At 38.2% G+C, this 13,010-nt stretch overlaps 1 protein-coding gene across 1 annotated transcript in view; it reads right to left on the bottom strand.

Moving 5' to 3' along the window:
- Window positions 1-844: 844 nt before the first annotated feature.
- Window positions 845-13,010, bottom strand: part of LOC141279046 (uncharacterized) — a 42,871-nt gene continuing 30,705 nt past the window's right edge. Inside the window, exon 5 of the mRNA XM_073806962.1 lies at window positions 845-1,423. Coding sequence (XP_073663063.1) covers window positions 1,411-1,423 — 13 coding nt within the window. The 3' untranslated portion in view covers window positions 845-1,410. The remainder of the gene's footprint in view (window positions 1,424-13,010) is intronic.

Genomic DNA, 13,010 nt, shown 5'->3' with positions numbered 1-13,010 from the left:
GATTACAATGGTTTCTTTGTTCCGCCTCTGCAAGATGTGGTTCTTTCACACATCTACATATATCTATTCTTCGGATCCTTTTCCCATGTAGGTTATGACACAATGTTGAGTAGTCTTCTCTTGGTATTCCGTAGGTCTTTGGTGTTTATCTATTTCACCTGTGTTTGTATATCTCTGTTAACCCCAATATCCTAATGTATTAAAGCTTCACACTTTTCCATTGGTGAAACATAAGTTTTTAATGAATCTGTGATTGCCTTTCTCTGTGGAAATATCTTCACTGGTATCGATTTTTAGGTAACACTTATAAGTGATACGATAGGATATGTGTCTTTCGCTTTCTCACTTACTGCAAGTTGCGTGATTACCTCTAGACTCATGTACGGTGCTGCAAATGGCATTGTGCTGTTTTTTTCCTTGGCTAATACTCCATCTGTACATGTACCACTTCTTCTTTGTCCATTCATCTGTTGTTAGACTTTTTGGTTGCTTCCATGTCTCGGCTATTGTAATACTGCTGCAGTGCAGATTTGCCTGCCTGTGTCTTTCCAATTCTGTCTTCTTAGGTTATAGGCCCAGGAGTGGGCCTCCTGGATCATATCATAGCTCAATGTTTACCTTGTAACGGCACCTCCATTCTGTTCTCATTAGTGGCTTTTACCAGGTTACGTCCCACTTAAAGTTGAGGGTATGCACTTCTCCACAACCCCTTCAGCATTTACTGCTTTTAGTTTTTTTGCTGATGGGTATTCGGACTGGTGTAAGCTGATACCTCTTTGTGGTTGCATTTGCATGCGTCTCATAATCCCTTCAAATTGAGCTTTCAGGCATGTCCTTTGTTTTTCAGTGAGCAGAGCTTACCTCTCCAAATTGTTTTCTTGAAGTCTGTGCCACATTTGGAAGTATTTTGGCCATTACCTCCCTCAGACATGTTGAGGGTAGGTTTCATTTACAGCCCTCCAGTACTTGTGCATATGAAGTGACGATTAGCACAGGTTTTAAAGCTGCTGTTGCAGGTAATGGCCAGAGGGCGGCAGCATTTCTGCTTTCTCCACTCTGGTAACTATGGAAACAGATCTTCCTGCCAGTGGTGTTCCTCAGTTATAAATTACAGTGGAATGTGACCAGATAACCTCCCAAAAGCTGATATATCCTTACTTATGTTTTTTAATTGAATTTATATTTTTTATTGGAGTAATATTCCATTGTGTACATGAACCCCTTCTTCTTTCTACATTCCTCTGTTGATGGACATTTTTGTTGCTTCCAAGTGTTGGCTGTGGTAAATATTGCTGGAGTGCAGGATTGCCAGCCTGTGTCATTTTGATTCTCATCCTCTCAGGTGATAGGACCAGCAGTGGGTATGCTTGATTGCATGGTAGCTCAATGTTTACCTTTTCAAGGCACCTCCTATTTTTTATTTCTGTTAAACAAAAAAGAAAAAAAAAACTGTGAGTACAATAAACCTCTTGAAATTGTCTCCTTGGAAGGTTGACCTCTTTGGAATTTTGTGGTCGATTTTCGACCCCAGGATTTTTTTTGAGGGCAGTTGTCATTTACAGGCCTGCAATGAGTGTGAATATTTAGTGACCATTAGCACTGGTTTTAAAGCTGCTGTTGTGCGAAACGGCCACAAGGCGGCAGCACTTCTCCATTCCCAAATCTGGTTACTAGGGCAGCAGAGCCTTTCTGGAAGTCATGTTCCCAGGTTGTAAATTAGAATGGAATGTGCCAGGAAAACCCCCCATAAGTCTATGTCACATTACTTCTTGTTCGTTGTTTTAATTTTTTTAATCGGGGTAATGATTACAATATTGTTTGTCCTAGGTGTACACAGTCAGGTTCGTTTGTACATTTTATATATATATATACACACACACACACACACATATACAGATCCTCTTCCCATGTAAATTATTGAAGAGTGTTCTGTATACCTCCCTTGCTATATGGTCGGTCTTTTTGATATATGTATATAATATGTATTTGTACACATATGGTAACCATGATGTTAATTTATCCATTTCCCCCACCTTTCATTTTAGATAAGCATAGTTTGTTTTCTAAGTCTGAGTGTCTTTCTCTGTGTAAATATATTCATTTTTGTCACTTGTTAGGTAACATCTATAAGAGGTATCATAGGATATATATAGTCTTTTGCTTTCCGACTTACCTCATGTTCTGTGATTATCCCTAGGCTCATCTATGGTGCCTCAAAGAGCAGTGTTTCATTGTTTTCCATGGCTAATATTCCATTGTGTACATGGACCACTTTTTTATCCATTCATCTGTTGATGGACATTTTGGTTGCTTCCGTGTCTTGGCTATTGTGAAAATGGCTGCAGTGCAGCTGTTGCAGCCTGTGTCTTCTCGATTCTGGTCTTCTCAGGTGAGAGGCTCAGCTTTGGGCATGCTGGATGGAATGGTGGCTCAGTTGTTTTTGTTTATGGTGGTTTTTTTTTTTGCGGTACGCAGGCCTCTCACTGTTGCGGCCTCTCCCGTTGTGGAGTACAGGCTCCAGAAGCTCAGGCTCAGCAGCCATGGCTCACAGGCCCAGCCGTTCCGCAGCATGTGTGATCTTCCCGTACCGGGGCACGAACCCGTGTTCCTGCATCGGCAGTTATACTGTCAACCACTGCGCCACCAGGGATGCTCCAGTTTTTACTTTTAAATGCAGCTCCTTTCTGTTCTCTCCAGCAGCTAGAGAGTATACAGTTCTCTAAAATCCCTTTAGCATGTATTGTTTGTAGACTTTTTGCTGATGGTAGTTGACTTGTGTGAGTTGAAACCTTTTTGTAGATTAGATTTGCATGAGTGTAATAATTCCTGATGTTGAGCTTTTATCCATTTTCCTTTCTTTTGAAAAAGAGTAAAACTTACCTCTTCATACCTCTTCTTACCTCTTCATCCTTGAAATATTTGCCTGTTTTGAATTTTTTGGCCATTCCCTAGCTCAGGACATTTCTTGAGGGCAGGTGTCCTTTGCAGCCCTGAGTTCTTGTGAATGTTAAGTGAGCCTTAGCTGTGGGTTTAAAGCCGCTCTTGTGGGAAACAGCCACAAGGCGGCAGCATTTCTACATTTCCAACTCTGGGTTTTTGGGCAACAGAGCCTTCCTAGAAATCATATTAGTAGGCTGCAAATTAGAATGGAATGTGCCAGGGCAAACCCCCAAGAGCTTATATCTCCTTACTTCTTGTTTGTTATTTTAATGTAATATTTATTTATTATCACAGCAAATTTGATTAAAATATTGTGTTTGTTCTAGGTGTACAGAATCTGGTTCAGTATATCTATGTATCAATCTATTCATCTTTGGATCCTTTCCCGTGTAGGTTATTACAGTGTTGAGTAGACCTCTCTTGGTATTCCATAGGTATTTTGTGATTATATATTTCATATGTATTAGTACATGTCAGTTAACCCTCATATCCTAATTCATACATTACTTACACCTTTCCATTTGGTTAAACATAATTTTGTTTCCTGAATCCATGCGTGTCCTTCTCTTGGCAATAATTTCATGGGTATCAATTTTTAGGTAACACATATAAGTGATGTCATAGGATGTCTGTCTTTTGGTTTCTTTCTTACTTCAAGTTGGCTGATTATGTCTAGATCCTTGTATGGTGCTGCCAACGGCACTATTTCATACTTTTCCATGGCTAATATTCCATTGTGTACATCGACCACTTCTTCTTGGTGCATTTTTCTGTTGATGGACATTTTGGTTTCTTCCAAGTCTTGGCTATGGTACATGTTGCTAGAGTGCAAGATGGCCAGCCTGTGTCTTTTTGATTCTGGTCTACTCAGGACATAGGCCTATCAAGGGGCCCACCAGATCACATGGTAGCTAAATCTCTACCTTTAAATGCACCTCTGTTCTGTTCTCACTACTGGCTGTTACCAGGTTACATCCCACCAGCAGCTAGAGGGTACGCAGTTCTTTAAAACCCCTTCAGAATTTATTCTTTGTAGAGATTTTTGCTGATGATCATTCTGACGGCTGTGAGGTGAACATTTTTGTAGACTGGATTTGCATGGCTTTATTAATTCCTAATGTTGAGCATTTTTCCATGCCTTTTTTTTTTTTTTTTCCAGTATGCGGGACACAGGCTCAGGACGCGCAGGTTCAGCGGCCAAGGCTCACAGGCCCATCCGTTCCATGGCATGTGGGATCCTCCTGTACCGGGGCAAGAACCTGTGTGCCCTGCCTTGGCAGGCAGACTCTCAACCAGTGTGCCACCAGTGAAGCCCCATAACCTTTTTTTTAACCAAAAAAAAGGAGACAGAAGACAAAAGGTGCGAAAAATATGCCTGTTGAAACTGTCCTTTTAAAATCTGCATGTCTTTTGAGTATTTTATTCGATTTACGACCCAAGGATTTGTTTTGAGGGCAGGTGTCATTTACAGGGCTGGAATTATTTTGATTATCAAGTGACCATTAGCGCAGTTTTTAAAGCTGCTGTTTTGAGAAACACCCACAAGGTGGCAACACTTCTTCTTTACCAAATATGGTTACGAGGGCAACAGAGCCTCAATGGAAGTCGTGTTCTAGGTTGTAAATTAGAATGGAATATGCCAGGAAAAAGCCCCTTAAGTTTATGTCTCACTACTTGTTTTTTTAGTTTAATTTTTATTTTTTATCACAGCAACTTTGATTACAATGTTTTGCTTGTTGTAGGTGTGCAAGATGTGGTCCTTTTACACATATACATATATCTATCCTTTTTTGGATCCTTTTCCCGTGTAGGTTATGACATAATGTTGAGTAGTCTTCTCTTGGTATTCCGTAGGTCTTTGGTGATTATATATTTCACCTGTGTTTGTATATCTCTGTTAAACCCAATATCCTAATGTATATAATCCTCATACCTTTCCATTGGTGAACCATAAGTTTGTTTAATGAATCTGTGATTGTCTTTCTCTGTGAAAGTATCTCCATTGGTATCAATTTTTAGGTAACACCTATAAGTGATATCATAGGATATGTGTCTTTCTCTTTTGACTTAGTACAAGTTGCGTGATTACCTCTAGACTCATGTACGGTGCTGCAAATGGCATTGTGCTATTTTTTTCCTTGGCTAATATTCCATCTGTACATGTACCACTTCTTCTTTGTCCACTCATCTGTTGATGGACTTTTGGTTGCTTCCATGTCTTGGCTATTGTAATACTGCTGCAGTGCAGATTTGCCTGCCTGTGTCTTTCCAATTCTGTCTTCTTAGGTTATGGGCCCAGGAGTGGGCCTCCTGGATCATATCGTAGCTCAGTGTTTACCTTGTAAAGACACCTCCATTCTGTTCTCATTAGTGGCTCTTACCAGGTTGAGTCCCACTTAAAGTTGAGGGTATGCTCTTCTCCACAACCCCTTCAGCATTTATTGTTTGTAGATTTTCACTGAAGGTTATTCTGAATGGTGTGAGCTGATACCTCTTTGTGGCTGGATTTGCATGCATCTCATAATCCCTTGAAAATTGAGCTTTCAGTCATGTCCTTTTTTCCTTCAAACTGTGAGTACAGCTTACCTCTTTAAATTGTTTTCTTGAAACATGTGCCACATTTGGAAGTATTTTGGCCATTACCTCCCTCAAGACAATTTGAGGGCAGGTTTCATTTACAGCCCTCCAGTACTTGTGCATATAAAGTGACCATTAGTACAGGTTTTAAAGCTGCTGTTGCAGGTAATGGCGAGAGGGCTTTCCCCACTCTGGTAACTTGGGAAACAGACCTTCCTGCCAGTGGTGTTCCTTGATAATACATGAGGGTGGAATGTGCCTGGATAAACCCCCAAAAGCTGATGTTTTCTTACTTATATTTGTTTTTTAAATTGAAACTGTAATCCTTACGCCTAACTTAATTTTCTTTTTTTTTTTTTGGATTTTAAAAAATATTTTTCTGGGGTTAAAACAAATAGAAGAACAACAAAATAAAACAAAGTAACCTGAGTGTCCCTCAAAAATCTAAGTCTGAAATACTTGGTACTTCTGTTCTATGGATTGTTATGTAGTCTATAAAAAGTTTGAGAGCTAAATCTGTTTTTCTACAGTGAGAAACATGATGTTCCAGATGTAAGGAACACCTGGATAAAATAAGAAAGCTACACATTATGCTGGTTGTTTCAGGGAGTGGGAAAGGATGGCAAGTAGTAAAATATCTTTTCCTTTACTCTTTTTAAATTTCTCTTGTTACAAAGAACTTGAACTATAATTGCACTTTAAAAAAGTAACAATGGAAATTTAACAGAAAAAAAATATATTGTGTTTAATTACAGTTCATAGAATTATTATCCCTGAATCATAATTCTGTTAGTACAGCAGTATAAGAACTATTTCTTAATATTTAGTTGAGAACCAATTCCTTCTGTTTTTGAGAATAATTCTCTAAAATCATTTCCAGTAATGGCACTTTTCCCCCAATCAAAGGTTTAACAAGGGAGACGCAAGCAGACTAATCATGAAAGCACAAAGCAATACAACAGCAACAAAAAAATGTCTTACTTCCAATAACAGCTCAATTTAGAAGAGGTTTTATATATTCAGAACAAAAGCATTCCTCCTTGACTTTCTAACCAGTCAAAATCTGTGTATTCTACAGAAAATCTGTGATGTTATTCCCACAAAAGTACCCTGTACTGCTTCTGCCTCCATTAGATTTCCTAAACAGTAGTGTTTTAATGTACAGGTTAAAAACAAAATCCTAATATGATTTATTTATAATGTGTGTGTTGTCTTATCCTAGTGTGTAAAGTCTTCTCCATGGCTGGACCCCAAATAATATTCCTTTACATGCTAAGTGATATCTGGAGACTGGAAGAGGTTTAATAAATACCCTAACCCTAAAGCATACCCTAACCCTAATCCTAACACTTACCCTAACCCTTACACTAACCCTAACCCGTATCCTAACCTATACCCCAACCCTAACCAGTATCCGTACCTTAACCTGTATCCTAACCCGCACCCTAACCCTAACGTAACATGTACCCTAATCTTAAACTGTAAGCTAACGCTAACCCATAACCTAACCCTAACCCGGAACCTAACTCTTAACACATACCCGTAGCCATACCCTAAACTGTACCTTAACCCTAAACCATACACTAACCTGTACCCTAACCCATACCCTAACACTAACCTGTAGCTGTACCCTAACGTGTACCCTAAACCGTAACCTAATCGTAACCCTAACCCATGCCCTAACCCATTCCCTAACATTAATACGTACCATAACCTGTATCCTAACCCTAACCCGTAGCCGTACCCTCACCTGTACACTAAGGCATAGCCTAACACTAACCCTAACCCATACCAACCCGTACCCTAACCCTAAACTGTACGCAAACCCTACACTAACCCATACCCTAACCCTAACCTGTAGCTGTACCCTAACCCGTACTCTAAGCCCTAATCCTTACCCTTAATTTTTTTTTAATATTTGAAAAAATATTTTTCTGGCATTAAAACAAATTAGCAGAACAACAAAATAACAAAGAAAGCAACTTGAGTGTCCTTCAAAAAGCTAAGTCTGAAATACTTGGTACTTCTCTTCTATGGACTGTTATGTAGCCTATAAAAAGTGTGAGAGCTAAATCTGTTTTTCTACAGTGAGAAACATGATGTTCCAGATGTAAGGAACACCTGAATAAAATAAGAAAGCTACACATTATGCTGGTCGTTTCAGGGAGTGGGAAAGGATGGTAAGTGGTAAAATATTATCTTTTCCTTTAATTTTTTAAAATTTCTCTTGTTACAAAAAACGAACTATAATTGTACTTTAAAAAAGTAACAATGAATATTTAAAAGAAAATATAGTGTTTAATTACATTTCATAGAATTATTATTCCTAAATCATAATTCTGTTAGTACACCAGTAAAAGCATTATTTCTTAAAATTTAGTTGAGAACCATTTCCTTCTGTTTTTGAGAATAATCCTCTAATCTCATTTTCAGAAATGGCACTCTTCCCCAAATCAGAGGTTTAACAGGGGAGATGCAAGCAGAATAATCATGAAAACACAAAGCAATACAACAGCAACAAAAAATTTCTACCTTCCAAAACCAGCTAAATTTACAAGAGGATTTTTATCTTCAGAACAAATGTGTTTCTCCTTGACTTTCTATGAGTCAAAATCTGTGTATTCTACAGAAAATCTGTGATGCTATTCCAATGAAACTACCCTTTACTGTTTCTGCCTCAATTGGATTTCCTAAGCAGTAGTGTTTTAATGTACAGGTTAAAAACAAAATCCTAATGTGATTTATTTAAAATGTGTGTGTTCTTTGTTTTATCCTAGTGTCTAAATTCTTCTCCATGGCTGGACCCCAAATAATATTCCTTTACGTGCTAAGTGATATCTGGACAGTGGGAGAGGTTTAATAAATACCCTAACACGAAAGCGTACCCTAGCCCTAACCCATACCCTAAACCTGAACCTAACCTGTACCCTAAACCTACCCCTAACCCAGAACCTAACCCTAAACCACACCCTGACCCTAACCCGTACACTAACCCATTATTTAACCTTAACCCGTAGGCGTACCCTAACCCTAACTGGTACCCTAACCTGTACCCTAAACGGTACCCTGAACCCTAATTCTTACCCCTAAATTAATTTTTTTGTATTTTACAAAATATTTTTCTGGTGTTAAAAACAATTAGCACAACAACAAAATAAAACGGAAAGTAACCTGAGTGCCTCTCAAAAACTAAGTCTGTAATACTTGGTACTTCTCTTCTATGGACTGTTATGTAGCCTATAAAACGTGTGAGAGCTAAATCTGTTTTTATGCAGTGAGAAACATGATGTTCCAGATGTAAGGAACACCTGGATAAAATAAAGCTACACATTATGCTGGTCGTTTCAGGGAGTGGGAAAGGATGGCAAGTGGTAAAATGTTATCTTTTCCTTTAATCTTTTTAAATTTCTCTTCTTAAAAACAACTTGAATTATAATTGTACTTTTAAAAAGTAACAATCGAAATTTAAAAGAAAAAATATATATTGTGTGTTTAGTTACATTTTATAGAATTATTATCCCTGAATCATAATTCTGTTAGTACACCAGTATAGAGATTATTCCTTAATATTAAGATGAGAACCATTTCCTTCTGTTTTTGAGAATAATTCTGTAAACTCATTTCCAGTAATGGCACTCTTCCCCAAATCACAGGTTTAACAAGGAAGATGCAAGCAGAATAATCATGAAAACACAAAGCAATACAAAAGCAACAAAAAATTTCTATCTTCCAAAAACAGTTCAGTTTACAAGAGGATTTATATATTCAGAATAAAAGCATTCCTCGTTTACTTTCTAACCAGTCAAAATCTATGTATTGGGTTTCCCTAGTGGCACAGTGGTTGACAGTCCGCCTGCCTATGCATGGGACACGGGTTCGTGCCCCGGTCCGGGAGGATCTCACGTGCCGCGGAGCGGCTGGGCCCGTGAGCCATGGCCGCTGAGCCTGCGCGTTCGGAGCCTGTGCTCTGCAACGGGAGAGGTCACAACTGTGAGAGGTCCACATACCGAAAAAAAAAAAAAATCTGTATTCTACAGAAAAGCTGTGATGTTATTCCCATAAAACTACCCTTTTCTTCTTTTTCCTCCATGAGATTTCCTAAGTACTAGTGTTTTAATGTACAGGTTAGAAACAAAATCCTTATGTGATTTTCTTACAATGTGTGTGTTCTTTGTCTTTTCCTAGTGTGTAAAGTCTTCTCCATGGCTGGACCCCAAATAATATTCCTTTACTTGCTAAGTGGTATCTGTAGAGTGGAAGAGGTTAAATAAATACCCTACCCCTAAAGCGTACCCTAAACCTAACACATACCCTAAGCCTAACCCGTACACTAACCCTAACCTATACCCTAACCCGTGGCCGTACCCTAACCTGTACCCTAAACCTAATCCTAACCCTAAACCTAACACTCTAACACTTACCATAAGCCTAACCCGTACCCTAACACTAACCCGTACCCTAACCCATAGCCATATCCTAAAATGTACCCTAACCTGAACCCGTACCCTAAATCTAACCCGTATGCTAACCCTAAACCCTACCCTAACTCTAACCCGTAACCTAACCCGTAGCCATACCCTAGCCTGTACCCTGAACCGTACCCTAATTCTAACCCTAACCCTTACCCTAACCTGTACCGTTAACCCTAATCCTTAACCCGAACTTAATTTTTTTTTTTTTTGTATTTAAAAAAATATTTTTCTGGGGTTAAAACAAATTAGCAGAACAACAAAATAAAACAGAAAGTTACCTGAGTGTCCCACAAAAACCTAAGTAAGTCTGAAATACTTGGTACTTCTGTTCTATGGACTGTTATGTAGCCTATAAAATGTGTGAGAGCTGTATCTGTTTTTCTACAGTGAGAAACATGATGTTCCAGATGTAAGAAACACCTGGATAAAATGAGAAAACTACATATTATGCTGGTCGTTTCAGGGAGTGGGAAAGGATGGCAAGTGATAAAATATTATCTTTTCCTTTAATCTTTTTAAATTTCACTTGTTACAAAGTACTTGAATTATAATTGTACTTTAAAAAAAGAAATTTAAAACAAAAAAATATATATTGTGTGTTTAATTACAGTTCATAGAATTTTATCCCTGAATCATAATTGTTAGGATACCAGTATACAGGTTATTCCTTAATATTAAGGTCAGAACTATTTCCTTCTGTTTTTGAGAATAATTCTGTAAACTCATTTTCAGAAATGGCACTCTTCCCCAAATCACAGGTTTAACAAGGGAGATGCAAACAGAATAATCATGAAAACACAAAGCAATACAACAGCAACAAAAAATTTCTAACTTCCAATGACAGCTCAATTTACAACAGGATTTATATATTAGGAACAAAAGCATTCCTCCTTGACTTTCTAACCAGTCAAAATCTGTGTATTCTACGGAAAATTTGTGATGTTATTCCCATAAAACTACCCTTTACTGCTTCTGCCTCCAATAGATTTCCTAAGAAGTAGTGTTTTAACGTACAGGTTAAAAACAAAATCGTAATGTGATTTATTTAAAATGTGTGTATTCTTTGTCTTATCCTAGTATCTAAAGTCTCTTCCATGGTTGGACTGCAAATAATATTCCTTTACGTGCTAAATGATATCTAGAGAGTGGGAGAGTTTTAATAAATACCCTAACCCTAAAGCATACCCTAACCATAACCCTAACCCTTACCCAACCCTCACCTGTGCCCTAACCCTCAACCTAGCCCATACTCTAACCCTATCCCGTAACCTAACCATAATCCGTACCCTAACCATACGCCTAACCCATACCCTAACCATAACCCGTACGCTAACCCTAGACCGTACCCTAACCCTTACCCTAAACCGTAGCTGTACACTAACCTGTACTCTAAAGCATACCCTAACCATAAATCTAACCCATACCCTAACCCTAACCCTAACCCATACCCTAACCCATACCCTAAACCTTACACTTAAATTTTTTTATTGTATTTTAAAAAATATTTTTCTGGGTTTAAAACAAATTAGCAGAACAAAATAAAACAGAAAGTAACCTGAGTGTCCCACAAAAGCCTAAGTCTGAAATACTTGGTACTTATGTTCTATGGACTGTTATGTAGCCTATAAAAAGTGTGAGAGCTAAATATGCTTTTCTAACAGTGAGAACATGATGTTCCAGATGTAAGGAACACCTGAATAAAATAAGAAAGCTACACATTATGCTGGTCGTTTCAGGGAGTGGGAAAGGATGGCAAGTGGTAAAATATTATCTTTTCCTTTACTCTTTTTAAATTTCTCTTGTTACAGAGAACTTGAATTATAATTGTACTTTAAAAGAGTAACAATGTTGTGTGTTTAGTTACGTTTTATAGAATTATTATCCCTGAATCATAATTCTGTTAGTACACCAGTATAGAGATTATTTCTTAATATTTAGTTGAGAACCATTTCCTTCTGATTTTAATTTTGTAAACTCATTTCCAGTAATGGCACTCTTCCCCAAATCACAGGTTTAACAAGGGAGATGCAAGCAGAATAATCATGAAAACACAAAGCAATACAACAGCAACAAAAAATTTCTATCTTCCAATAACAGCTCAATTTAGAAGAGGGTTTATATCTTCAGCACAAAATCATTCCTCCTTGACTTTCTAACCAAAATCTGTGTATTCTACAGAAAATCTGTGATATTATTCCCAAAAGCTACCCTGTACTGCTTCTGCCTCCATTAGATTTCCTAAGCACTAGTGTTTTAATGTACAGGTTAAAAACAAAATCGTAAAGTGATTTATTTAAAATGTGTGTGTTCTTTGTCTTATCCTAGTGTCTAAAGTCTTCTCCATGGCTGGACCCCAAATAATATTCCTTTACATGCTAAGTGATATCTGGAGAGTGGGAGAGGTTTAATAAATCCCTTAACCCTAACTCATACCCTAACCCATACCCTAACCTGTACTCTAACCCATAACCTAACCCATACCCTAACCCTAACCCATAGCCGTACCCTATCCTGTACCCTAACCCTAAACCGTGCCCTAACCTGGACCCTAGCCCTAACCCATACCCTACCCCTGACCCGTACCCTAAGCCTAACCCATACCCTAACCCTAACCTGTAACGGTACTCTAACCCGTACCCTAACCCTAACCAGTACCCTAACCCTAACCTGTATGCTATTCCTAACTTGTATCCTAACCCTAACCTGTAGCCTAACCTATACCCTAACCCTAACCCATACACTAACCCTAAACCTAACCCTCACCCGTAACCTAACACTAAAACCTAACACTAACCTGTACCCTAATACTAACCCATATCCTAACCCTAACCCATACCCTAACACATAACCATACCCTAACCTGTACCCTAATCCTTACCTGTACCCTAACCCGTACCCTAAACCCTAATCCTTACCCCTAACTTAATTTTGGTTTTTTTGTATTTTAAAAAATACTTTTCTTGGGTTAAAACAAATTAGCAGAACAACAAATAAAACAAATGAAATAAGTGTCCCTCAAAA

The sequence above is a fragment of the Tursiops truncatus genome, chromosome 7 (assembly GCF_011762595.2).
Source record: "Tursiops truncatus isolate mTurTru1 chromosome 7, mTurTru1.mat.Y, whole genome shotgun sequence".
Taxonomy (NCBI): Eukaryota; Metazoa; Chordata; class Mammalia; order Artiodactyla; family Delphinidae; genus Tursiops; species Tursiops truncatus.
Note: the sequence above shows the minus strand (reverse complement) of the source record. Positions and strands in the feature narration are given on the sequence as shown.